This window comes from Budorcas taxicolor, chromosome 5 (assembly GCF_023091745.1).
Source record: "Budorcas taxicolor isolate Tak-1 chromosome 5, Takin1.1, whole genome shotgun sequence".
In the NCBI taxonomy this organism is placed as follows: Eukaryota; Metazoa; Chordata; class Mammalia; order Artiodactyla; family Bovidae; genus Budorcas; species Budorcas taxicolor.
In genome coordinates, this window is record NC_068914.1 from 64387207 (window position 1) to 64413303 (window position 26097).

Consider the following 26097-nt stretch of genomic DNA (forward strand, 5'->3'; position numbering starts at 1 on the left):
TGAATCTGAGCAAACTCTGGGAGATAGTGGAGGACAGGGGAGCCTGGCCTGCTGCAGTTCACGTGGTCATAGAGAGTCAGACACAACTTAGCTACTGAACAACAATGGCGCCAAGAATAGAGTGTAAAGATTTCCTTGAACTTGGAAGAGACATAAATTGATGCTATTCCCAGCTGAATATGGACTGGACTGGGATATGTGGATATGGATGGGGATCATGAAAGGGAAGTACTAGGCTCATCTTCCAGTGTGGATTTTTGGCACGGGAGTATGAGGGTAGCCATTCAGTTTAATCCAGCCTTGTCCCTTTGTTATTCAAGCAGAATGTCTTCTGTTCATCTCTTATCTTTCCTACAAGGAAAGTCTCAAATCACTTTCTGACTCCTCCAAGTGCACAGCTGCTACCCAGACCCCATTGCCCCTTGTATTTTTTTTTTTAATGAAATACATTATATTTAAGTTACTTACTTCATGTATCCTTTTCACTCACTCGCTCACCTGAAAATTATTTGAGAGTGAAGTCCATTTCCTTTTATGTCTTCATTCCAATGCCTACCCCAGGATAGACTGTAGTAGGAGCTCAATTAATGGGATGGATGGAAAGAGGGAAGGATGGGAGGATAGTAGCAGGGATGAACTCAAGGTGACCAGACACCTCCTTGAGACTGCTTCGGTTCACTTCACTTTGCTTCCCATATGTTCATTCAATATCACATGAACTTAAAAATAAATGCTTATGTCATAGAAATGTATACACAAATATCTTTTCTTTGTGCTTTCAACGGATTTAAATCTACATATTTTTAAAATTGTAATTACCACATATTTATTTGTGGCTGTGCTGGGTCTTCATTGCTGTGTGTGGGCTTTCTCTAACTTCAGTGAGTGGGGCTACTCTCTAGTTGTGGTGCGTGTGCTTCTCGCGGCAGCGACTTCTCTTGTTGCAGAACATGGGCTCTAGAGAATGTGGGCTTCCATAGTTGCGGCATGAAGCCTCAGTAGTGGCAGCACACAGGCCTAGTTGCCCCGAGGCATGTGGAATCTTCCTGGACCAGGGATGGAAACCTTGTCCCTTGCATTGGAAGGCAGACCACCAGGGAAGGCCTTAAATTCACTTTAGGTGAATTTAAAAATATGAGAACATTTTTAAAAAGTAAAAAAAAGAAAATTTTCTAATCACAATGAAAATTTATATTGTAGGAGGCAGTGTGATATAGCAGGCTGTGGAATCCATTATGCTGAGGTTAAAAATCCCACTTTGTGACTTACTGGTTATATAGCTTCAGTATCCTCACATGTAAAATGGGATCCATAATATTTATGTCATAACAGTTATACAAGCCCAGGCCAAATCCCCGACACATAGTAAGGGCTCAACAAATATTAATTAGCTTCTTCTTCTTTGGCCAAAACTTAATAGAATCCTTGTACTTGGAGAACAAACCCATGTCGTCACTTTAAAAAAATTTCTAAACGCACACACATAGATTAGATACTCAATAAGTACATGTTAGATGAATGAGAAAATTGTTTCATTGCTTCTAGCTTATTCCAAATTCTAATTTTAGTTCACTTCAGTGTTCAGAAATGAATTTAAAAGCATAGTGACATGACTCAAAAGATTAAGATTTTCTGTCCAGAAATCTAGATTTAAATCTTCAGTGGTTGACTTCTGAGTGGAGTGCAAATGTTGGCATTATCTTCTTTATTAGCAATTTGTAAAGAGCTGGGATCTCACACAGCTGCGTGCAGCTCAAAGATGTACCGAGCAAAGAATAAATTTCCTGCCCACGCAAACTCGAGGCAAAAAAACCACAAGCTGTCTTATATTATTCTGACAGCCCAAGCAAGACTTCTCCTTTTTCTCATAAAAAGACTTGACACAATTACAAGAATTTTCCACTATGTAGAGTTTTTACCTTATGGGATTGGTAAAGCTGATGATATATTTGTTTTAGGAGAGACCAAAGTCTCAAGAGTTACAAAAATGTACAGATCTCACTCTAGCAATTCAGTGAACGAAACATTTCTCTTTTAAGCCTTCAGGTGATTACTCCTATGAACTGAACTGGGTCTGCTCCCAGCATCTGCTGAGTTACATTTCACACTTTGTCCTCACAGTCATAGTGTACCCAAACTTGTGGCCCAGGTCAAAGTGGCCCACTCCACCTTGAAACTGTGCTGGAACCTGGTTCTTATATAAAGTGGACAACAAAGGGAAAAAGGGGTTCAACGGGGGTTCTGCTTACAGGTCTATGTATCAGAACCCATCAGTGTGAAGCACAGACAGGGCTGTAGACATCTAACCTTCTCAATGAAGCTCAGGACTAAGCAAAGACCAAGAAAATCCATATCTTGGGCATTTATTCTGGAATAGGCACTTAACATTATTAAGTATTTGTGTATTTATTTTATTTATGCCTTCTTTCCAGAAGGAATATAAAACTTATATTTTAAGTTATAAGACAACACATAGGAAAAGTGGGAACGCTATACAATAGGAAATAGCAGTGAATCCAGAAGTCAGGGGTATAGATGGCACAGCAGTCCCAGTGCTCCTGCCAGCAGGGGCCTGCCATCTCAGCTCAGAAATTTGTCCCAGTCAATGAAAGATCACTCCACGTGGTTCTTGGTGTCCAAAAGGCAAAAGCTCATCAGTTCTTCTGAAACACAGAGCAATTCTTGATACTGAGGCTTCAGGGAGATATTTTCCTCTCTATGCTTCTGCAGGGTGAGAAGTTTTAGTGTTTTATACAACTACCCTACCTGCTCCACACACACTGTCCCAGAGCTCATTCTTCAAGACCCTGTATACACAAAAATAGAAGAACAGGAATCAGATTACTACCTGCTTAATAGATGCTCAGCCACTCATTATTTTCCCAAGCCAAGGTGGTCTGGGCTAACCACCTTTGGCATGATCTGAAGGCTTGCAGCAGCAGCAGAAGTCAGCTGTCCCCCTCCCCCTGGAAACGCACATGTAGGTCAGTTTTCGGAGTCTGCCTCCCCTACTAGATGGAGTGCGAGAAAGAGCAGGACATAATTAACCTGGGAAAGAGAATGTTGTCATCTGTGCGATAAACCACCCCAAACTTGGTGGCACAAACAGTAACAGGTTCTCATGACCATTGTCTCTCACGGCTCTGAGAGCTGAGGCGGCGAAGTGAAGCGTCCTCACACACAGCCTCTCCCATGGGTGCAGTCCTGTAGCAGCCGGGGCTGGGATCATCTTAGAGGCCTCCTCACACATGTGTCTGGTGCTTGATGTTGGCTGTCATTCGAAACTATCCCTGGGACTGTCAGCTGGAATGTATGTATCAGGTGCCGCCAGGGACACTGGACGTTCTCACCCCTTGACATCTGGAATCAAGAATAAGTGGGGTGTGTGAGGGGAGAGGTGGGGGAAGGAGGGGAGGTCTGGATGAAGCTATAGTGTTAAAGTGTTAGTTGCTCAGTCATGTCCGACTCTTCACGACCCCATGGACTGTAGCCCTGCCAGGCTCTTCTGTCCATGGGATTTCCCAGGCCAGAATACTGGGGTGGGTAGCCATTCCCTCCTCCAGGGGATCTTCCCTACCCAGGCATTGAACCTGGGTTCCCTGCAATTGCAGGCAGATTCTTTACCATCTGAGCCACCAGGGAAGCCTAGATGAACCTATATCACCTCCTTATTTTCAAACACACTTTATCTTGGAATAACTTTAGATTTATAGAAAAGTTGCAAACAAAGTAAAGAGTTTCTATACATGCCTCACCCAGGTTCACTTTCCCCTAACGTTACCATGTTAAAATTAAGAAACTAACATTGGCTCATAACTATTCATTAAACTCTAGACTTCATCAGGATTTCACTAATTTTTTTCAATAATGTCCTTAATTTTTTTTTTTTCTGTTCCAGGATCCAATCTGGGATCCCACTTTGCATTTATTTTCATGTCTCCTTAGTCTGCTTGGGTCTATGATAGTTTTGAGGGGTACTAGTCAGCTACTTTGTAGAACACCCCTCAAATTGGATTCATCTGATGTTTTTCTCATGACTAGACTGAGGGGATGGATTTTTGGAAAAAATACCACAAAGGGGAAGGGCCTTTCCCACATGTAGGTATACAATATTCATGTGATATCACTGGTGATATTCGCCATGTTTTACCAGAGCAAAGTTTTTATTTCCCCCTCCCCCCATATGCTATTCTTAGGAAGCAAGTCACTAAGTCTATCCCACTCTCAAAAGGGAGGGTGAGGCTAAACTCCACATCCTGGTGAGGTAGTGTCTGCAAGGATCATTTGGAATTCTTTTCTTTGAAATATCTCTTTCCTTCCTCACTTACTTATATCAGTGTGGATTCACATATATTTATTTTATACTTTGGATTATACTACTACAAGACTTCCCTGCAGGTCCAGTGACTAACATCCCATGCTCCCAATGCTGGGTGCCCAAGTTTGATCCCTGGTCAGGGAATAAGACCCCACAAGCCACAGTGAAGAGTGCATACGCCACAACTAAAGATCCCACATGCCTCAACAAAGGTTGGAGATCCCGTGTGCAACCATTAAGATCCAGTGCAGCCAAATAAATAAATGAATATATTTTTCAAAATTACTACAATAATACATTCCTTTATTGCTCAAATTATTCCAGCTTTGGGCATTGGGGGGTCCTTTAGTTCACCCTTGCGTTCCTTTGACATGCCTTCATTCTTTAATTTTTTAAAGCACTTCCTGGTACTATAAGACATTTGCAGTATCACTTGGATTTTCCCTATCCTATGCTCTAATTTCTAAAAGAAACCTTGGTTCCTTTCGCTGGAGAATGGTATTGCATTGCTTTTTGTGACTTAGCCTCAAGTCACAGATTCTCTGTCTGCCGACTGAGTGAGGCACAAAGTTTCATCCAGGTTCAAAGGGAAAGGGGCATCAAGGCCGTATGTTAGCGAGAGAGTGAAAAGGGATATTGTTAGGAGAGTCTCAGGATGAGATATTTTCTTGGCCATATTTGGAAGATTCAAGCTGTCACAGGGGGTAATGGCATCAAAGACTCACAGGAGGTGAGGAAGTCAGCTATGTGGCTATCTGTGGGAAGTGTCCAGACAGAGGAAACAATGAGTGCAGAGGCCTTACAATGAGACCACACCTGGTTAGAGAAGGGGATGATGAGCAGGGTCATAGAAGATGAGGATGCAGGGGTACAGGGCTGAAGACGCTTGGAGAGAAGGAAGGGGTGAATGGCTTGTGTGTGTGTGTGCATGTGGTTAGGAGGTAAGGTTGAAGTTAAGTGAGCTTCTTCGCTGGCACCAAGAGAGAGAAAGTCCCAGCTTCCATAACCGCTTTCCCAGCTGTGCAGCAGAAAAAGAAGGGGGATCGAAAAGCTACCAGCTGTCATGCATTAACAATGGAGTCAAGGGCCCTTATTACAAATACGTGCCACAAATCTCTTAGGCGACAAGAATAGCATGGTGCTTAAAACTTTAAGCCTGGAGTGAGGCTGAAGTTTCAATCCTAGCTCCTTAGCTATGTGATTTTCATTAGCTCTTTGAGCTTGTTAGGCAAATTAGTTTCTTTGCTGCATCTCAGTTTCTTCATCTGGAACAAGGCCACAAATTAGGTAACTCCTTGGTTGTGGTGAAGCTTAATGATGTTGGTAAACTGTATGCACAGCTTTGCAATTTAGCATGCCACATACTCTTCTCTGAAAATTCTGTGATTGAGGTTTCTATTTCAGACATATGTGATCTTCATGGTAGAGCCATGTCAGGTTGCCATCCGTTCTAAAAATGTTATTTTTCAAAATAGTTGATTTCCTTTAATTTTGAAATCATTGCATATTCACTGCACAAAATTTAAACTCTTCCTTTATTCTCTAAGCTCCTCTAATAGTTTACAGTTAGAAAACAAAACAACACTTAAAAAACCAGAGACGGAATCTTGGGTAAATCATTTTGTAAGTAAAGAGTTCTTTCAATTTAGATATTAATTTATCTTTGAAGTTTAATTTTCATAGATAGATTTTCTTAAGTCATAGGATGCACTTGATGTGTTTTGAGATAGTAAAAGCATGACTTTTCAACATTGGTTATTGGCATCTCCTATATGTTTAACACTCATTCGTTCATCAAATAACTATTGTGTGCTTAGTTGCTCAGTCATGTCTGACTCTTTGCAACCCCATGGACTGGAGCCCGCCAGGGTCCTCAGTCCATGGGATTCTCCAGGCATTCCCTTACTCGAGGGAATCTTCCCAACCTAGGTATCAAACCTGGGTCTCCTGCATTGTAGGCAGATTCTTTACCATCTGATCCACCAAGGAAGCACCAACTTTGTTTGAAACCAGGGAATTATGCCATGTGAACAACCAAATAAAGACTATACTCTTAAGGGATTTGGTTGTCTAGTGGGTTTGATGGACAATCAAATAATATCATTCTAATAGGGTTTTTATTTGTAAAAGACAGAAACTCTGGTTACCATAAAGGGAAGAGGCTGTTTTGGAATGATGCTGCATAGCCCGTAGATACTGTAGGAAATCACGAGAGCAATCTGCATAGAAAACGGGTATGTTGCTAAGGGAGTCTGAGCCCCTGAATCAGGTCAGAGCCCAGTCCAGACATCCCTGCTGCCTCTGCTGGGTCCTGCATGGAAATCACTGCCACCACGGACCATCAGTGCAGCCTCTGCCTTCGCTTCCTCATGGCACCCACTCTATGCAAATCCAGGAACAAAGGCATTCAACTAGAGGAGCCCACAGCTTTGCTGTTGGGTTGAAGAGGTCAAGAGGAGGAGGTTTTGTTGAGGAGGTCATGAGGAGGACCTCCAGCTGGGAGGTAAGAAATGCTGGGTTTTCAACCAATCAACTGAATATAATTACATCCATCACAGGCGCAAAGAAGAGTTTACTCTTGTTGAGTGCTTTGACGGGGCACCCACAACAAAAACACCCATTCTTGTGCTTCCCAGTCTTCTCTAGGGCTGCAACCGCTGCTGGCATGCCTCCTGGGGAAGCATCTTCATCCAGGGTTAACCATACCTCGTTATTCTCACGTCTCCTTCCCCAGGTGGCCAGAGCCGTGCCCTGTCTACATTCACACTACATTCACACTCTCTTACTTAAATAAATGTATTTACGTGTCGATGTATCACTGCTGTAAATGGAAAGACAGCATCATTCATCATAAATAGATGGTAGAAGTAAGAATAAATACAATGGAAGGAAACAAAGCTAGGAAGACCTAGCTACCTCCTTTACTGAAAGCTCTGAGGCTGTGGCCCACTTACAGCAAATGTTAGGTACTGAAAACAAACTGTCATCAATCAAGAGATTTTATCTTTGACCATATTAGAAAACTTAAAAGAGGACAGAAAAGGGTCAAACCATCAAACTTTGTATTCAATGCTTTTCAGAATGCTTCCTGGGCACCATTTAAAATTACCTTTCATGCCATTAGTAACATGTTTCATGCATTGAGTGATAAATGTCAGAAGGAGTGTGGGCTTAAACATGGGCAAGCTTTGAGTCTGAATTTTAGCCCCTACACTTATGAGCTCTGTGACTTTAGACACATTATGCAACCTCTCGGAGCCTCAATACGTTGTTGTTGTTGTTCAGTCGCTCAGTCATTGACTCTTCGCGACCCCATGGACTGCAGCACATCAGGCCTCCCTGGCTCTTCATGAATCACTGCCTTGCTGTGGCCAAGGGGCTTGCGTAACTCAATGAAGCTATGAGCCAGGCTGTGCAGGGCCGCCCAAGACAGATGGGTTGTAATGAAGAGTTCTGGCCAAACGTGGTCCACTAGAGGAGGGAACAACAACCCACTCCAGTATTCTTACTGCGAGAACCCCATGAACAGTATAAAGGGTATAAAAAGAGCCTTAATATACCTCTATAAAATAGATGCAATAATACCAGTTTTCCTGGTGTCTTAAATAGATCAGTGCTTCCTGAACTATATTCTACATATGAATCACTGGGAAATCTTGCTAACTGTAGATTCTGATTCAGTAAGTCTGGGGTGAGGCCCAAGATTCTGCATTTCCAAGAAAATCCCAGATGATGCTAGTGTGTGGGCCACACTTTCAGTAGCAAGGCTATAGTTCTGTGCTGTCAGGATGGAAGTTATCAGTTACATGTGCTATTGAGCCCTTGAAATGTGGGCTAGTGCACCAAAGAAGTGGAATACTTTAATTTCAATTAATTTTTTAAAAACTGATGCTTGGTTCAGTTATCTGAAAACATTTTTTCGTATGTTCAGAACAACTTGTGAATCTATCTTTTCAGCTATCAATTGAATGAAATCTAAATAGCTGAACATCTTTTTCCAATGGAAACTTAACATCTGAATTGAAATAAGCTCTGAGCATAAACAACAGATTTTGAAGACTTAGTTAAAAAAAGGAAAATATCTTTTTAATAAATTTTCTAATGATTGCACATTGATATCTTAGCTATGTTAGGTTAAAATATACTATTTTTGAAAAATGCATTTATTTTTGGCAGCCCTGGGTCTTTGTTGTTTTGCATGGGCTTTCTCTAGTTGCGGCGAGCAGGGGCTACACTTCATTGCAGCACTGGGGGGTCTCATTGCAGCACTGGGGGGTCTCATTGCAGCGGCTTCTCTTATTGCGGAGCATAGCTCTAGGTGTGGGGCTTCAGTATTTGCGGCTCATGGCTCTAAAGGATGGATTCAGTAGTTGTAACACACATACTTAGTTGCTCCATAGCATGTGGGATCTTCCTGGACCAGGGATAGAATCCTTGTCCCCTGCACTGGCAGGCAGATTCTTATCCAGTGTTACCACCAGGGAAGTCCAAAAAATATACTGTTAAAGTTATTAATTTCATCTGTTTATTTTTATTTTTTAAATAAAATAAAATAGTGTGGCTCCAAGAAAATTTAAAACCACCCTTGTGGCTTACTTTATATTCTAGTGAGTCTAGGGGCTGGCTTGGTCAGCTCTCTTCCTTGGGTCTGAATTGGGTAGGTGAACTCCGGCTGGAAAGAGCAAGTGAAGTGGTGGAAAAAGACTAAGTTTCTTCCTTCCACAGTCAGGAGGCCATGGCAAAAAGCCAACATTAGCAGCAAGTTCTTTGGCCCACTGATGATTTCTTCTGTGGTGAGTTATTTCCACCACATTCCAAAGCAGGCTCTGCTTTCTGAAGAGGTAAAAAAAAAAAAGAAACACATCAGCACCCCAAAGTAAGTTGCTCCAAGCTGGCTCTCCTAAGATGATCACTTTTCAAGAGTTAAGGGTCATGGCGAGGGGCCCACTCAACCCAACCTTCTCTGTGACATTCAGGCAAATTAATTAAAACAGGCTGGCCTCCCGCAAATAAGTTGCATTATCTGCTGGTCCACTCAGCAGTTCCCAAGGAGGCTGAAAGTTTAATGAGGAGCAGTAATGAAGGCGTCTGCAAATTTGACAACAGCTAAGAATTCAGCCAGAAGAAGTTATGCAGAAATCAAAGTTAGGTTTTTTCATAAGTTTCATTATGGTAACTTCGCTCCCCCTATTTGTGTGGAAAAAGAAAATGTAACCCACTCAGGCAAATATTTACATGTCGAATCAGACCTGGCAGCAGATTCAAAGGCCAGCAAGAGCTGCTTCTGTATCAGAGGCCTGGAGACTCCAGATCTCCATTAACCTTTCTAAACAGGAACTGACAGCCTTGGATGGAAAATGTGGGGGGAGATGCAAATGTTTCTGAAGAATGTTTGACTACAAAGTAAACAGCCCAAATAGAAAATATTAAATCAGATGCTGCCTCCACATTCCATAAAACTGAGTACACAGTAACATATACTTTAAAAAGTCTTCTATAAAAGAAATCAAGAAACAGTTTTAGCTTTGTGATGATTCAAATGTCATGGACTTGGTTATGTTGGCATAACACAGAGAATTTATTTTTTCTAATTATATTAGATCTTGACATGAAGTTATATAGTTGGCAATGAAGGTATGATTTTAAAGATATTTATCTTTAGGCCTTCTTGTTCTTTCTGTCACCAAATTAAACCATGAGAAAATATTTACTAGGTAAACCATTCATTAAAGGGTAGACTGTTCTTTCAGTAACCAAAAAAAAAAAAAAAAAAAGTTTTTAAAAAAAACACAAAATAGTACAGTAAATATTTATTATTCTGATTCAGGATTTGTTCTGCTTTAGATGCAAGTGAAAGAAGGTGAGTTTAGCAAATTCTTAGTATAATCAAGATCGTAAGGGAAAAGGAACAGCGCATGTTAAAATCACACATTTCTAAGCTATTCATTGTCAGTTTCTAAAATTCTTATTATCCAACAGTCATTCTTGTCTGAACGCCTTGGTATGTTTAATACAAGCCCACATCTTCAAGAATCTAGCTGATCAAGATAAGCCTTTCCCATTAGCCTGTTCTACAGAGATTTTTACTGTATTTTAAACATTCATTATTCAATTAACCTTAAAGGGTAGTGGATTCAGAACAACTGCTTACCTGACAAACTTGCAGATGATCACGGCAAAAACATCTCCATCTTCTCTGCATGCTGCATCAGCTGCTTTCTCTCTGGACTGCCTCTGTCTGTCTCTCTGGGCCGGCAGAGCTCCCTCTCTCTCTCTCGATCTCTTGCCCTGAGGACTTCTCTGATAAGCATTCTTTACCCCTGGATTCCCATCTTTGTTGGAGCTAACCCCAACATATATTGTTTGACATCATTATTGCATTTATCACATTATCATAATTGTTCCCGAATCAGTCTCAGATACTGAGGATTTTGTCTTTTTCATCTGGTACATTTTCTGCCAAGGACAGTCCCTTCATAAGATGGATACCCAATGAGGTTTCTGAACCAGAATTTAAAGCATCAGTTTTGGCTTCCCTGGTGGCTCAGAGGTTAAAGCTTCTGCCTCCAATGTGGGAGACCCAGGTTCGATCCCTGGGTCGGGAAGATCCCCTGGAGAAGGAAATGGCAACCCACTCCAGTATTCTTGCCTGGAGAATCCCATGGACTGAGGAGCCTGGTGGGCTGCAGTCCATGGGGTCTCAAAGAGTAGGACACGACTGAGTGATTTTACTTACTTACTTACTTGAGTGATTAGCATAACCAAACTGCTTATTTCTGCTCTGGTCTGCTCTCCCATTGGGTCTTCCCATTGGGAAGTTTGCTTCCCAATGGAAGTTCCCATTGGGACTATGCCATTTGACCTTCTTGAAAATCTACCTCCATCTCCTTCTCTGACTGACGGAGAAATGGCTTCTCTGTGTATGTCCTTGCCTCAGTTTTTGATGGTTCCATAGGAGAGTGGCTGGGTTCATGGCAACAAGGCTGTTTCATCCCACAGTCCTCTTGGAAGGTGGCCTTTACTGCATAGTTGCCAGGCCTCTGACCACACAGCTCTTCTGTTTCATGTCTTCTTTCTCAGGAACAGCACTTACTGTGAGCCAAGGTCCTCGGCCTTCATCCCCTCTGCTGGTCTGCTCACTAAGGATCGGCAGGCCATGACTTCAACCTTCACAGATGTGGACTTTTTTTTCAGGGTGTCCCTTGTTCCTTCCACCAATTATCATGGGATTGCATTAGACTCGTCCTAAAATCCATCTAATTTTTTTTTTTAATATCTAAAACTCCAGTTGTGGACAGTTCTGAAGACATGAGCTGTGGTATTAACTCACCGAACAAAAGCTTCTAAATATACATTCATATTTTAAGTCTGTGTGATGGGGTTAAGGGTAGTTTTTCTTGTCATCAGATACTTTCCTTATTTAATAATGAGTATAGATTATTCTTATAATCTAAATAATACTAATAATCTTTGAAATAAAAAACAAAACTATTTATGCTTAGGATTGTTTCATAATGAATATAATCCAAAATCTCCTATATAAAACTGTTTTAAATCCAATGATAAAAGGTAATATTCCCAAGGGAAAATATAAAATGTTTTCTTAATGGAATTACTAGCCATGTTGCTTTGTTCTATCTTTAAATTGACTCAATTAATCACACCATAAATCTCAAAAGAACTTTTTGTTTTTATACATCCTAATTATATCTCTCGGCATCACCGACTCAATGGACAAGAGTTTGAGTGAACCCTGGGAGTTGGTGATGGACAGGGAGGCCTGGAGTGCTGTAATTCATGGGGTCGCAAACAGTCGGACACGACTGAGAGACTGAACTGAATTATATCTCACTTAGGAGAGTCATTTGTGAATTATCCATGTCATCTGCTTTCCAACTCCTTTGGGCTGTTTCCCTTTCCAGAAACTGGAGAGGGGAAGAAAAAGAACATAAAAGTACTGAAAAATGGTTTAATTCAGCTGTTTGTTATTTGTATTCAGTACTGTTTTGGAGAAGCTTGAAATCAATAGTTAAGAGTAATTACAGACACATGCATGAATCTATTATTCACGGGGCTTCTGGTTTCACAGGTAGTCAAGAGCCACGTCCGCAACAGACAACACCAAAAATGCCTCCACATACAGGTTTCAAGGCTGCATGGCCTTCAGGGACAAATTCTGTCCAGGTTCTCCATTCTTGAAAAAAACGAAAACCATCAATGCAAAGTACAGCACTTTTCAAATGGTCTTTTAAAATTCACTATAAGCACTGCAACAAAACTATAGCTTCTTGAACTAAAAAGCTTCTTGACATTATTGGAAAAACGCTAAAAATATGCATTTAAAAAGCCATGAATTACATATGTATTTTGTAGAGGGAAGAGGTATTAGAGAGTTTGTTTCTGAAGAGAATTGACACTAATTTCCATTATTTAAAAATTAAGACAAAAATGATAACATGTTTAGGAGTCTGAAAAATAGACAAAACTCTACATGTGATTCAGCCTCAAATTTGTTTCTAACTAAAATCTTGGGCATGTCACTGTCTCTGAGGGGTCTTAACTCACGCATACAATGAAGAAAAGATGATTACCTGGTCTAAAGTGCTGGTTTGTTACAGCTCTAGAATTTTATGACAGGCTACAGGTTACATACAAACACCTATGGGGTCAGGTAGGTAACACATATTGAGTGAAAAAGACCTGAGTGAGAAGAATTTTTCTTGAATGCTTATCAATCTTACCTTATTATTCTACACTTGATAGCAATAAACATATTTCACTTTGCTCTTAGTTTTACTCTGAAAGAAACAGTAATAAAGGGCCACCAATACTGATAAATGACGGTGTGGCCCTATAGGGAGACATAGAGGCTGTGGCAAACCAGCGAGGGCAGGTAAAGCAACAAGACGGCATTACCATATGGGAAGCAGGGTCTAGTTTTGCCAGATACTAATCATTTGAACGTTTTTAGTGCAATCTAATTGTCAATGCAGGCAATCAATTAAGAACATTGGAAAAACAAAAACAACCTTTTTTGGACCATTACCGTTCTGGCCAAATGAAACACACTAATGGATCAAATATGGCTCCCAGACTACTAAGCTTACAATATCAGATCTATTTGTCTCCCTCATGGTGCTGGGATCAGCACACAGTAAATAATTTGCTAATAATACTCCTTTAATGAAAGCTCATACTGTCATGACCCACAGAGTATTTACTGAGGTTTTTTTACATGCTACGCTCTGTGCTAGGACTCTTTGACATTTAATCTCCTTTCATGATTACAGTAATCCTGAGAGGTGGGTAGATATACTGTTATCCTAACATCTCAGGATGAAATAAGGCTCACAGAGACCAAATAACATGTCCTAAGTCATGTAACTTATTTTTTAAGAAGCTGAATCTAAAGTATTGACATGTAATTATTTATAATATAATGCATGATGAAAACAGACAGCTATAAAAGTATACATGACATAAACTTCCTTTTTCAGACTTTTAATGATTCCTTATTATTCTATCATGAAGATGTGGTATAATATACATTAAAAACCTTTGCTACTGAACACTTGAGTTGCTAGTAAAATCAAGTAGGGAAGTCTTTTTGCAAAATCCTGACTTCATTCACTTGAAATTATTAATTGATGGCCTATACATCAGTCATTTGATTATATGCTGTTCTCGAAGAAATGTCTGATTTGTAATTGTATCTTTGGTGAGCATAGATACACACCACCTGCCCTATCCCTACCCTACCCCCCACACACATGGTACAGGGCTTCTATGAATTTTAAGGAAGTCCTCCGATCAGCTTCAAAAAAATTTAAGACATTTAAGCATTCACCTCTGAATCAGAGGTCAGGTCCCAAATTATATCTATACTTGGTCTCTTGGGTGGAAAGCAGCTGTCCTCCAGATAGCTCAGTGTGGAGAATTACACAGTAGATTACTAGCTGGACTTCTCAGCTAGAAACTTTAGGAGATTTATTGAGATTTATGTGCTGAACTTTTGCAAGATACCCCTACCAACAGGATGTACTTTGGAGTCTCTTTGTCATCCATGCCAATGACAAAAAAAAAAAAAAAAAAAAAGGCTCCCCATCTTTTCTCAATTTTCCACTTGTCAAAGCAGTAGAATTTCAAACTCCACGATTTCAAAATAATAGCTGTCCGACTATAGACACAGGATATAGACACATTAGACCAAAGGGACCAAGATGATGTTACAACTTAAAATATAATTTTTATCATTCCATCTAGAACACTTTTGAAAGTAAAAGACAGGAGATCTTAATAATCACATAGGGATGGCAGGTTTGTATACAAAGACTATCCCTGGGAACCTGAGACGTATGGTCAACCTACTATGAAGAACAGTTGTAGAAACTGGCAATGGTGAGCATGGAGGAGAGAAGGTGAAGACGTGGAGGGACCTGCAAGCTGCCTCACGTATCTGCTGCTGCCGCTGCTGCTGCTAAGTCGCTTCAGTCGTGTCCGACTCTGTGCAACCCCATAGATGGCAGCCCACCAGGCTCCAGGCAAGAACACTGGAGTGGGTTGCCATTTCCTTCTCCAGTGCATGAAAGTGAAAAGTGAAAGTGAAGTCACTCAGTCATGTTCGACTCTGTGCGACCCCATGGACTGCAGCCCACCAGGCTCCTCCATCCATGGGATTCTCCAGGCATGAGTACTGGAGTGGGGTACCATTGCCTTCTCCTCAGGTATCTGAAAACCCCACAAAGAACTGGTTTGATATGATCCTTATTCTAGCCCTTGGAGTGACTGAACCAAGCTCAAGAGGCTTTACCATCTGATGTAATGGTCACAGTCTTGGCTGTTGAACAGTTCTGGATTCAGCCCCAGATGAGGCTAACTAGCTGTGTGAGCATAGGTAAGTCTCTTCTTATAAAAGGGGAACAGAGTTGTAATGACATACTGTAAAATAGCAGAGCAAGTGACCCAGAATAGGGGTTCAATAAATATTGCTGGGAACAGCCGAGCACAGGGACAGCGGTGCAATGCTGCCTTAGGGATTAGCTAAATGGATGATCAGAGCCAACCTTTTATTTTCCTGAGTAATTTAACTTTTATTCTTATAAATAGAAGAAATAAATTAGTAATTTTTTCCAGGTACAAGATAAAGTGATTTTATGCAAATCTTTAAGATGCTCAAATAATGAATGATAAATATTTTAATATAATATTTAATATTCATCATAAAATGACATTTTCCTGTCAAGCTATATATGCTGTTTACTTTTAACAATGCAAAAAAAGCATGTTAGAAAAAATTTTTAAATGGCATATAGCTTGATTTTGAGACTGCATCTGTAAAGAGATTAGAATTTAAGAAACAAACTTCCATTTTATTTGAAATCCCTTCATTAAAGACAATTGATTTTAAAATTAGTCATAATCTATTTTTCAAATAATAAGACAAAGAGGTTTTTACTTCTTACTAAAATGTATTTTGTTAGTTTTTAATGACAGTAAATTAAAAAAAAATCTAAATATAGTCCTCTAGTTTATTTTCTCTTGCTAACATTGATTTTTTTAAAAGTACTAAAGAGCCTGATTTTTTAAATGCATTTTGTCCAAGTAAACAGAACTTCTGGTACTGAACATCTTGAAGGGCAAGTTTATAAAAAGATTACTGTTTATCCTCTTCATTATACCTTCTTTTCCTTCAGCATTGTAGTTCTCAATGCCTCATTGTTTACCCCAGTAGTTTCCAAACTTTGGCTGCATAGTAGGATCACCTGGGAAGTTTTTAAAACTCCTGAAACCCAGGCCACAGCCTCTACCACAACGCCTGGGGAGTGGAAGCCAGTATGTTTTAACGTTCCCTGGGTGACTCCACTGTACAACCAAGTTTGGGAAACATGGCCTTATCCCCTGGCCCATTATAGAAATAGTTATGACTAGGATTTAAAAAGCCATTAAAACTGGGTTCCAAAACCATCAGTGGTGTTTAGCTAAATACCATAGTTAAAAAAAAAAAAAACTTGAGTGGGTTTCTAGCACACTCATCTGATCTCCACCTCCAGATGTGCAAGAGGCAAGCAAACTGCTTCTTTTTAAAATGTAGAATGTTTATAGTGACTAAAAGCACAGAAAAAAGGAAATGGAAGCGAACACTACTACTTCTAGCAAGATGAATCTCCAGGGTACTCTTCACAAAGCCTTGGGTGTTTATAAACCAGTTGAGATTTAAGGGCACTTTTCAACTCTGAAATTTTCTATTTAAACCAAATTTATTGGGAGAGACAGGAATAGCTCTTCACAGGATTATTTCTGTCGCTATTGAGTCAACAGTACCATCTTGCATTGCCCTTTATAATTATCAAAGTGCTTTCATGACTCCAAGCCCATCTGAACACCCAGAGCTGTGGAAGAATCGTAATGGTTGCACTTCTGTGGAGGAAAATAAGGGCTCAAGGTATTATAAGCTGGCACAAAGCACAGTTGGAACCAGACCCCAGGGGTGACTTCCATGGAAATGCTCTTCTGATATCACATCACCTCCACCTAAACCTCAGCAATCTTTAAGCCTCAACGTCCTCTGCTGGGGAGCTGATTTTTCCTCTAGGAAAACACTCCTCCCTATTTCTCCCTAATACATCTGAGACGTTGAGGTCCGGTGGTTCAAGCACTACAAAGAGGTGTGAAGTACCAAAGGGGCCAGGAACATGGAGCTTCAAGGAGGAATCCATAAGAAAGGGGAGAGAAGACGGACAGAGAACGTGCTCAGGGCATGGAGAGCGGGCACGCGACAACCATGTAAGGCCAGAATTATCAAGGAGCAATTAAGGGGCATTTAAAGTGTTTGGAGAAGGCAATGGCACCCCACTCCATCACTCTTGCCTGGAAAATCCCATGCATGGAGGAGCCTGGTAGGCTACAGTCCATGGGGTTGCGAAGAGTTGGACTCGACTGAGTGACTTCACTTTTACTTTTCACTTTCATGCATTAGAGAAGAAAATGGCAACCCACTCCAGTGTTCTTGCCTGGAGAATCCCAGGGACGGGGGAGCCTGGTGGGCTGCCGTCTACGGGGTCGCAGAGAGTCGGACATGACTGAAGCGACTTAGCAGCAGCAGCAGGGGTTACGTGTTATAATGGACTGATGATGGGAGAGGACAGGACAGGGATGTGGATCATATGGTTAAGAAACCTAAGTATATGGGTTTGAGGTAAAGAGGGAATAGATTAGGGCAGTAAGAGTGAAAATCAAGAAACTGACAAAATGCTGGAAAGCAAGGATGAAGTATCTATAGCAAAATAGGAAATGCAGCTATTTCAGTAAGATATTTGCTTTCGGATCTGATGGCTGTGTGTAGGATGACAGAATACTTAATGAGGTGACCCCTAATTGGTTGAATGACTGGATTAAAAGGGCATTAATAGACTCTGATGCTGGGAGGGACTGGGGGCAGAAGAAGGGGACGACAGAGGATGAGATGGCTGGATGGCATCACTGACTCGATGGACGTGAGTCTGAGTGAACTCCGGGAGTTGGTGATGGACAGGGAGGCCTGGTGTGCTGCGATTCATGGGGTCGCAAAGAGTCGGACATGACTGAGTGACTGAACTGAACTGAATACCAACCTGGTAGTGGTTTTGAAAAGCAAGGTGAAGGGTTGTTGGCAGATCTGTCTTATGTCTTTCCATTTTGGTGAGAAACTGGTTTCCATAAAGGAGTAGAAAGAAAGCTAATCACTGTCTTGGGCAGCATTAAATTGAGAAGGGTCAGGGATGAAACTAGATGATCAAAATAGGAGTCACAGTGATATGAAAGGACTAACACAACAGTTTACTATCAACAGAGGTAAAATCTTGTTCTTTGGGACCCCAAACCAGTAGTAGAAGTACAAGGTGAGGCAGATGTCTGCTAAAAACGTGTGAATAAATACAGGATTGGTTGACAGTGAGAGGTAAAACGGAAAGGTATGTTCTAAACTGAGACAAACCACATCTTGAATCCTTGCCCTGAGAAAAATGTAAAAAGGTTTGGAATATATACAAAGAAGAATGACCCTTAAGATAATAAGGGATTCAAGTCTGGTTTGAGCATCAGTGAGAAAAACCAGAAAATGAATGTGAACTGTGTTCACCAGCAAGACTGTGAGCATACTCTGAAGCTGAGCACAGATGTGAAGCTAGGGGTGGTTCAGGATTGCGCACCAAGGTGTGAAATGTCAAGGAGCAAAGCCATCTTGGTCGATGACAGAGCAGGTATGAGGCAGCCTACTGGAGTGCCTTCAATAGGATGGGGCCAGGAAACTAGCTAAAAAAGACTAGGAGATGAAGGAATCAAGACTAGCAGTCACGCTTGGTATAAAAAATAAAGTTAGCAGGTGTAAAGAGCTTTCACAAAGGAAAAAAAAAAAGAAAGAAAAAAAGGCTAGTTTGGAGAAGGTGCAATTATAATCTTAGAGACTGAACAGCTGAAAAATGACTATATTCTATTTGTGACCACGTTTCTGAATAACACAGTAAAAACGTAGTACTGTAATTCATGTGGGAAAATGCAGAGACTGAAGCAAATGAGGAAAATACCTAGGTTCTGCGAGGTGACTAAAAATGCCAGCCTTCTGTCATCTGTATCAAGCATAAAGGTAAAACATATAACAAAATAAGGGGTCCACAAGACTTTTTTAGTAGCCTGAAGCTTCTACAATACAGCTTTGGGGCTACAAAAACAGAATAAGCTAAGCTGGCATGGAAAGCATCCAAAAAAGGCAACAGTTTCCTAACTGGTTTTCTAACTTCCAACCTCTCGCTCTGTTGAACAGCCAATGAGCCTCTCAAAGGTTGGACCTGCTGCTGCCCGGCTCAGAAACCTCCACTGGCTTCCCATCTCACTCAGCCTAAGAGCCAACACTCCTGCCAAGGCTTATAAGGTCACGCAAGTCCTTGCATTACACCTCTCAGGCTATACTCTACCACAGTCACACTGGTTCACTCCACTCCAGCCACACTTGTTTTTCCCCAGCTACCAAGCACCAGCTACTGGACCCTTTCTTTGGAAGGGTCTTCCAGGCAACCACGAAGCTGGCTCCTTCACTTCCTTCAGGTCTCTGCTCAAATGTCACCTCGTTTGAGAGGCTTCCCTGACCACACTATGTAACATAGCACCGTCTCCTATCACCTGATATAGGTCTCCCACCCATTACAATACAGTCTCCAAGAGGAAGGACCTTGATTTGTTCTCCTGTCTAGAATGGTATGAATTTTCCCTTGACCAAATGACTGGAGAGGAGACGCAGACAAAGAGCAGGAGAGTAGTTGCTGGGAGGGAGGAACCAGGAGACAGACACTAGAGTAATGTTCTTAAGAAGTTAAATCCCAGACTCAGGAAACACGGCGTGGTTTCACTGTCATACTCTCCTCCACACTGTAGATTAAGAACTATGTGCCATTCTAAGTCTGTAAGTGAGACAGTGAAATATTTCAGATACTTACAGACTACCCTTCTTGGAGGATTTGAAGCCAACTGAGAGTAGGCTTATGGTTGAAAGAGCAGAATCCTAGATCCATCAGAAACATTCGACATTTGAAATTCTAACCTCAGATAACACAACTCTCCCTGAGTTCACATTAAAAAAATTTTGCATTCGTCTCAAACTACTCATTAAGGTATGCCTTACGCTAAATTTTTATGATTCTAAGAACAGCCTTACAGGAAAAAAAAGAAAGAATCTTAAAATATTTTATCATCAGTAAGATAATGTTACCTTAAAGATTATAAAAATCAGCAAGTATCTCATTTTGACAGACTGGGAGGATGGCTGTTCACAAACTATAAACAATGTTAATATAAAACGGTATTAAAACAGCTGTGAAATAATGGGTGCAATTTGCTTATTTTAAAAATTATTGAAGTCTAATGTGCAATAGGGTTACTCCCTTAGGCTAAATACTAAAACATTAAAAATTTTCACCAAGGAAAATACAACTGGAAGACAGAATAATTCTTTAAGAAATATACCCTATTGTTTTGGTTTCAAAAATTTCAAGACAAATGCTACTATCTCATCAGAGTGATCAATTTTCACTATACATCACTTAGGAAAAGAAGCAATTGCTACTGAGTTTACCTTACACGAGGTCTGATTATAAGGAAAGCTTGGGTTATACATCTTAATATGTGATTCTTTCCCTGTCTCTTCATAACCTAGCAAGGTTGCGAAGAATCTTCAAGACCAACTCTGATGCATTTGATGTCAGAAAAGAACAACAACAAAGATACATTTAAAAGTTAAGGTTTTTAGGCACTGGGCCTGGATTCCAGATAACAAGATGTTAGCACTGCAGTAAAGCCAATAGCTACCAGCCTGGGCTCTTGCAAAGATTTGTTTAGTGTCAATTCCAGCTCATCATGTGACCCAGAACACGTTACTTAAACTTGCTAAGCCTCAGTCTCTCCTTATGTAAAATGGCAGAAGTAACACAGGGTTCTTACTTACATAGTCCACATAAACAGCTTAGCATATAGACAGATCAGGTACTCTATACATATTCACCTGTGATGTGACAAGATTCCTTTGAATAGTAAGGAAAGTATCAGTGTCTATATTTAATTACCTAAAAAGTAATTTGGAAGCTATGTGGCCCTTGTAATTTGGATTTAATTCAGACTTCCCTGGTGGCTCAGACAGTAAAGCGTCTGTCTACAATGCAGGAGACCTGGGTTCGATCCCTGGGTTGGGAAGATCCCCTGGAAAAGGAAATGGCAATCCACTCCAGTACTACTGCCTGGAAAATCCCATGGACAGAGGAGCCTGGTAGGCTACAGTCCTTGGGGTCGCAAAAAGTGACTGAGCGACTTCACTTTCCTTTAAGACAATCTTAGAAACTTACCACATTGAACCCCCACACCCAGATTCACGTAATACTGACTTGGAAACTTGTTTTCCTAGGATACAGTGCGGGTTAAGAAAGTTGGGCCAAAGACTGATAATATATAAGCACATAGGCCTACTTCTTCCTTTAGTTTTCTACTTTGGAACCATTAATGTTAACCAGTTTAATAATGACACTGAATTCAGAGAATATAGCTTAAACATGCTATAATATGTTTAGTATTATCATCTATAAGCAGAATAGGGACAATGTTAAAGAAGTTGTTCTTAAGACAAAAAGTGGAGAAGTAAATTATCGAGAATCTGAGACAAAACCACCCTTACAAATTACAGAAGGATATTTCCTTTTGCACTGAGGTACTGCTGAGAAGTACAGGAACAGAACCAAGACTCCTCTTCCAGCATGGAACATTCTTTATGGTATTTTTATAATGCCTATTCTAACAGAAAAAATTGGGGGCAGGAGAAGGGATGACAGAGGATGAGATGGCTGGATGGCATCACTGACTTGATGGACGTGAGTCTGAGTGAACTCCGGGAGTTGGTGATGGACAGGGAGGCCTGGCGAGATGCGATTCATGGGGTCGCAAAGAGTCGGACACGACTGAGCGACTGAACTGAACAGAAAAAAATTTTCAAGGATCTTTCTAAGATTGCTTTTAGGTAGGTAGTATCACTACACTAATAAAATTTTTTGGTCTACAAGTGAATGTAAGACCAACTGGAAAGGGTAAAAGGCAATGTGGGATCTGGACATTAGGGTCCCAGAGTGGCAGAGGTTAAAGGAAAGAAAGCAGCTGTAGTGTAACAGGAGCTCTCTAAAGACACAGGCAAGAAAAAAAATGTCAATACACAAAAACTTATAGAAACTTTCCTTATTCTGTGAATTTTACAAAGGGATTTCATTCAAAATTAAATCCTAATATTTAGTACACTTACAGAATTGAACTTGATAAAGTGGAAGAAATCTCTCCTCATAAATATGGTACTCATATACTCATCAATTGAATAATATTTACTAATGGAAAAGAATAGTATTTGTAATCAAAAAAATTCAAAGTTTTCTCAGTAGTTCAAAGTTGCTAATTTATGTTAAAAATTTGTTATAAAAATACCAGCAGAGGGCAAATTGATTAATTTTGTTACCATAAACTTTAGATAATTGCTATTGACAAGTTTGGATTAGTTAATGAAAAAATCAGGTCTTACAGTTAATGTGAAAATATAATCTTTTCTAAAACCAAAACTTTACTTTCCCCTGGACTGCAGAAATTAACTCTTGAGCTACAAAGACTGAAGATGGTGGGCATGAGAGAATGGACAACATACCCACATTCATTCTAGGGGCAAGATCATGCATATTAGGACAGTGATTCACTGTAACAGAACCATAACATTTCAAGTACATTACAGAATTCTCATTAATTAGATTTTTAAAATTTCAAGTAGAAAAAAGTAATTTTAAAATATGATGTTCAGATTAACTTAAATATTCAAAAAGTTCAGTCAGTCCCCATTCAGAAACAGATAAACAGTATATTTATTAAATGAGTTAAGACAAATAAACTTTACAAATAGACAAATAATAAAAGGCTCAGTGGCTAAAATAGATGGTAAGCATCATTGAAAGAAATCAACACCATCACGGTATCTCAGTTGGCTTACACGTGTAAAAAGAAATTTTCAAAGAGCAGTTTCACAGAAATGAAGCCAGTTTTTTTTTTTCTTATAAACAAATTGCCATTTCTTGGTTCAAAACTGACATCTGTTATGAAAATTACCATATCACATATTTATAAGATGACAAGGAGTAACTCATCTTCAAAGTGCAAGTAAGTCTATTTACAACCACAAAAAAGGCAATGATGAGGAGAAAAAGATTTTTAAAAAATATACAAAGATTAAAAACATTTGGGATGCAAAATTAAACAATTTTTTGGTTAGAGGATAAAAGAGAAAAAGTGATTGAATTACAGATGCTGATTTCGGCAATACATACTATATAATGGGATCCAAGATCTTTAACAGCTTGCTTGCATTTTTTTCCTACTTACATAATGCTCTGGAAATTTCTGGTAGAAATTACAGTGTCTCAAAGAGAGAAATACACACTAAGCATGTCTTGCTATACTTCATGGATGTCATAAGACCCGTTTATGGATTAGAGTTGGTGTAAAAAGCCATTGCCTTGAGTTGAAAAACGAATACTGTAAAAGCTCAGTACAAACCCTCCAAAGCACATGCACTTCTATATCTTTTGGTAATTACATTCATATTTAAGCATAATCAAAAGAAAAAAGAAAACTGAAAACACTTCCCTTTTCTCTATTCCCTATGCCTTGTAGGCTCTCCAGTTGATAGGATAAATTTTTAGAGTTAAAAAGGGTTCTTCCAGATAGTCGAGTCCACCACCCTTGTGTAGGGGAGATGATTTTCCCAAGGTCATGCAGCACATTAATAGCAAAACCCAGACTAGAAACCAGGACTTGATTTCCAGCCTAGTAAGCTTTCCAGCATATCATGCTACCTCTTTTTACAGTATGGTCACTCTAAATACCTGATGAGTAATGTACAATTACAAATGCTGACAGAGCCAGTGTGTTTCTAAGTCTTGCAGAGGATAACTGCAAAGGATTGATGGAGAGAAAAAGATTCTCCCCCACCCACCAAAAATATCAAGCACCATCAACTAAATGTCTCTTTGCTGGGTCAGCATTTTCAGATGTTGTAGTAGTCCTTGTAAACTTTATGTCAGCCTGAGGATTGTATATCTGGTGAAATCTGGGCCCTAACACAGTGCCAGTTCCTAAATGGTGAAGACAGAGGCCAAAGGGGAGAAGGCAGACAAAAGAAATAAAGACTTAAAAAATCCAACTGGGTTAGACACAGGCATTCCAGCATATGGTTAAGTAAGATATCTAAATATATATCTTTAGGGCCTTTCCCATCTTTTCACATTATCATTTTAACTGATTTGTTATTTGGCCACTTAAGAATGAAAACAAATGTATCAGAGACAATGCGGTTGTTATTATTATTTTTTTAAACTCTGAGATTATTTTAAGCAAACTAAATAAACTCTATGAAGAACATGTCAAACTGCAATGATTTTCTTAATCTGGTTCTAGTAGATTGCCACCAAGGAATTAAAGAGGGTACCTCATGGGGCTGTTACCATCTTGAAATTTATTCCAATTGCAGTTAAAGAGAACAGACCGATGTACCACATAGGCAGAATTGAGTAAAGAAGCTCAAAGTTCTTTTTTAAAAAAATTGCTGTGTATTTATTTAATAAAAGGGCATATTTATTTATGTTTACAAACAAGTTTCAAAAACAAAAGGAAAACATGTATGCTTCTACTTATTAACCTTTTTCAAAATGCCAACAGCCCTCATGCTGTATGAAGGTTTCTAAGGATTTATTAGAAAAAAATAAAATCAATACAGTTCACTCACAGTTCACCAAGACATCACTGAACTAACATGTTTAGACAAAAACAAAAAGGACTAAAATTCTCTTGTCGTTTGATAGTTTGATTTAATTTGATTTGCCTGAAATAACAAAAGCATTTCAAGCATCTTTCATTATGTCGTCGATGTCCTGCATTAAACAATCTACTAAATTCTGAACAAAGGTTATTAGCAAGTTTTCAAAAATTTTAAAAATTAAACAGTTGTTTCAAAACCATTAAGTAGTAAATGTATTTAAGAAACTAATTAAGACAGATGCCATAACTTCATTAGAACACCACTGCTCATGTTTTTTTTTTTGTTTTGTTTTTTTCATTGTTGTTTTTTTTAAAACAAAGCATTAGTGTTATCTATTTGGCTATTAGTATTAGCAATTTATCTACAGTATTTAACAAGGTAAATTGTAGGCAAAAATTTAGTACAGTTTCAATAGAAACACCCCCCTCCTTTTTTTTTTTTCCTGAAAATACAGCAGTATTTGAAGGACTAATTTTATCTCTGCATCAGTTATAAGGAAGCGTCCCATCTATGAACAGGAACAAAAAAAGTATCTACAAACCTTGTAAACAGATCTGCATCATTTATAAACATAAATAATCCAAATTATTAACAGCCAACAGCAGAAATTAAAGCATCAATTCAATGATCCAGGGCTCTTTGCTTGTTTGCCCAGCTTTACTCCTCCCTCTCTCCCATCAAGGATTGAGATCAACTAAAACTTTGCTAATATACTGTTCAGGACCATTCTTAGGTTCTACTGATGATCCACAGGTCGACTTATGCTGAGTTACTGTTTATCTGTCAGTTCATTACTCCCACCCCCCAAAAAGCACCCTCAGTCTGGCAGAAAGCTTTGCTTTTTTTTTTTAAAAAAATAAATCTACATTCGTACAAGTATGTCTTCTGTTGAAGTCCAGAGACAAGAATACTATCTTGTCCGTCACAATATGTGAAAAGACCCAGTTTCAATTTGTCTCTTTACAATGCAGCTAGTGTGTTGACATTCAGCTTACAATCAGAGTGATGTCTCCAAGCTATGTAGTGGGCTTCCTGGGGATGAAGAGGTAGCAGACTTGCTCATTTCTATTGTAAGGTAGATCCCGCTGTCAACAGCATTGTTATTTTTGTTGGGAGAGGGTGGAGGACTGGAGTTACGTTTTGTAGGAGCATCATCTTCAGCATCAGTGTCATCAATAAGGGGAATATGAGGCTCTGAATCTTCTATCCTAAACTCAGGATGTGTCATAAAGTTGTGAATTGAACTTCTTGATTCCGGTTTTTCTAACCCTTCATATAAAGAACTACGAAATGCATTCACCACTCGAATCTGTAAATATCAGAAAACACAGAGACATATCAGTACGCTGTTACCTTAATTTAAAAATGGTTCATTTATGAGTCTGAATCCACAAACAGCTAGGGATGAGTGAATCATATTTGC

At 39.6% G+C, this 26097-nt stretch overlaps 1 protein-coding gene across 1 annotated transcript in view; it reads right to left on the reverse strand.

The window, feature by feature from the left end:
- Positions 1 to 24242: 24242 nt before the first annotated feature.
- The window catches only part of ATP2B1 (ATPase plasma membrane Ca2+ transporting 1), a 131469-nt gene continuing 129614 nt past the window's right edge, over positions 24243 to 26097 (reverse strand). Inside the window, exon 22 of the mRNA XM_052640685.1 lies at positions 24243 to 25983. Within this exon, the coding sequence (XP_052496645.1) occupies positions 25672 to 25983 (312 nt within the window). The 3' untranslated portion in view covers positions 24243 to 25671. The remainder of the gene's footprint in view (positions 25984 to 26097) is intronic.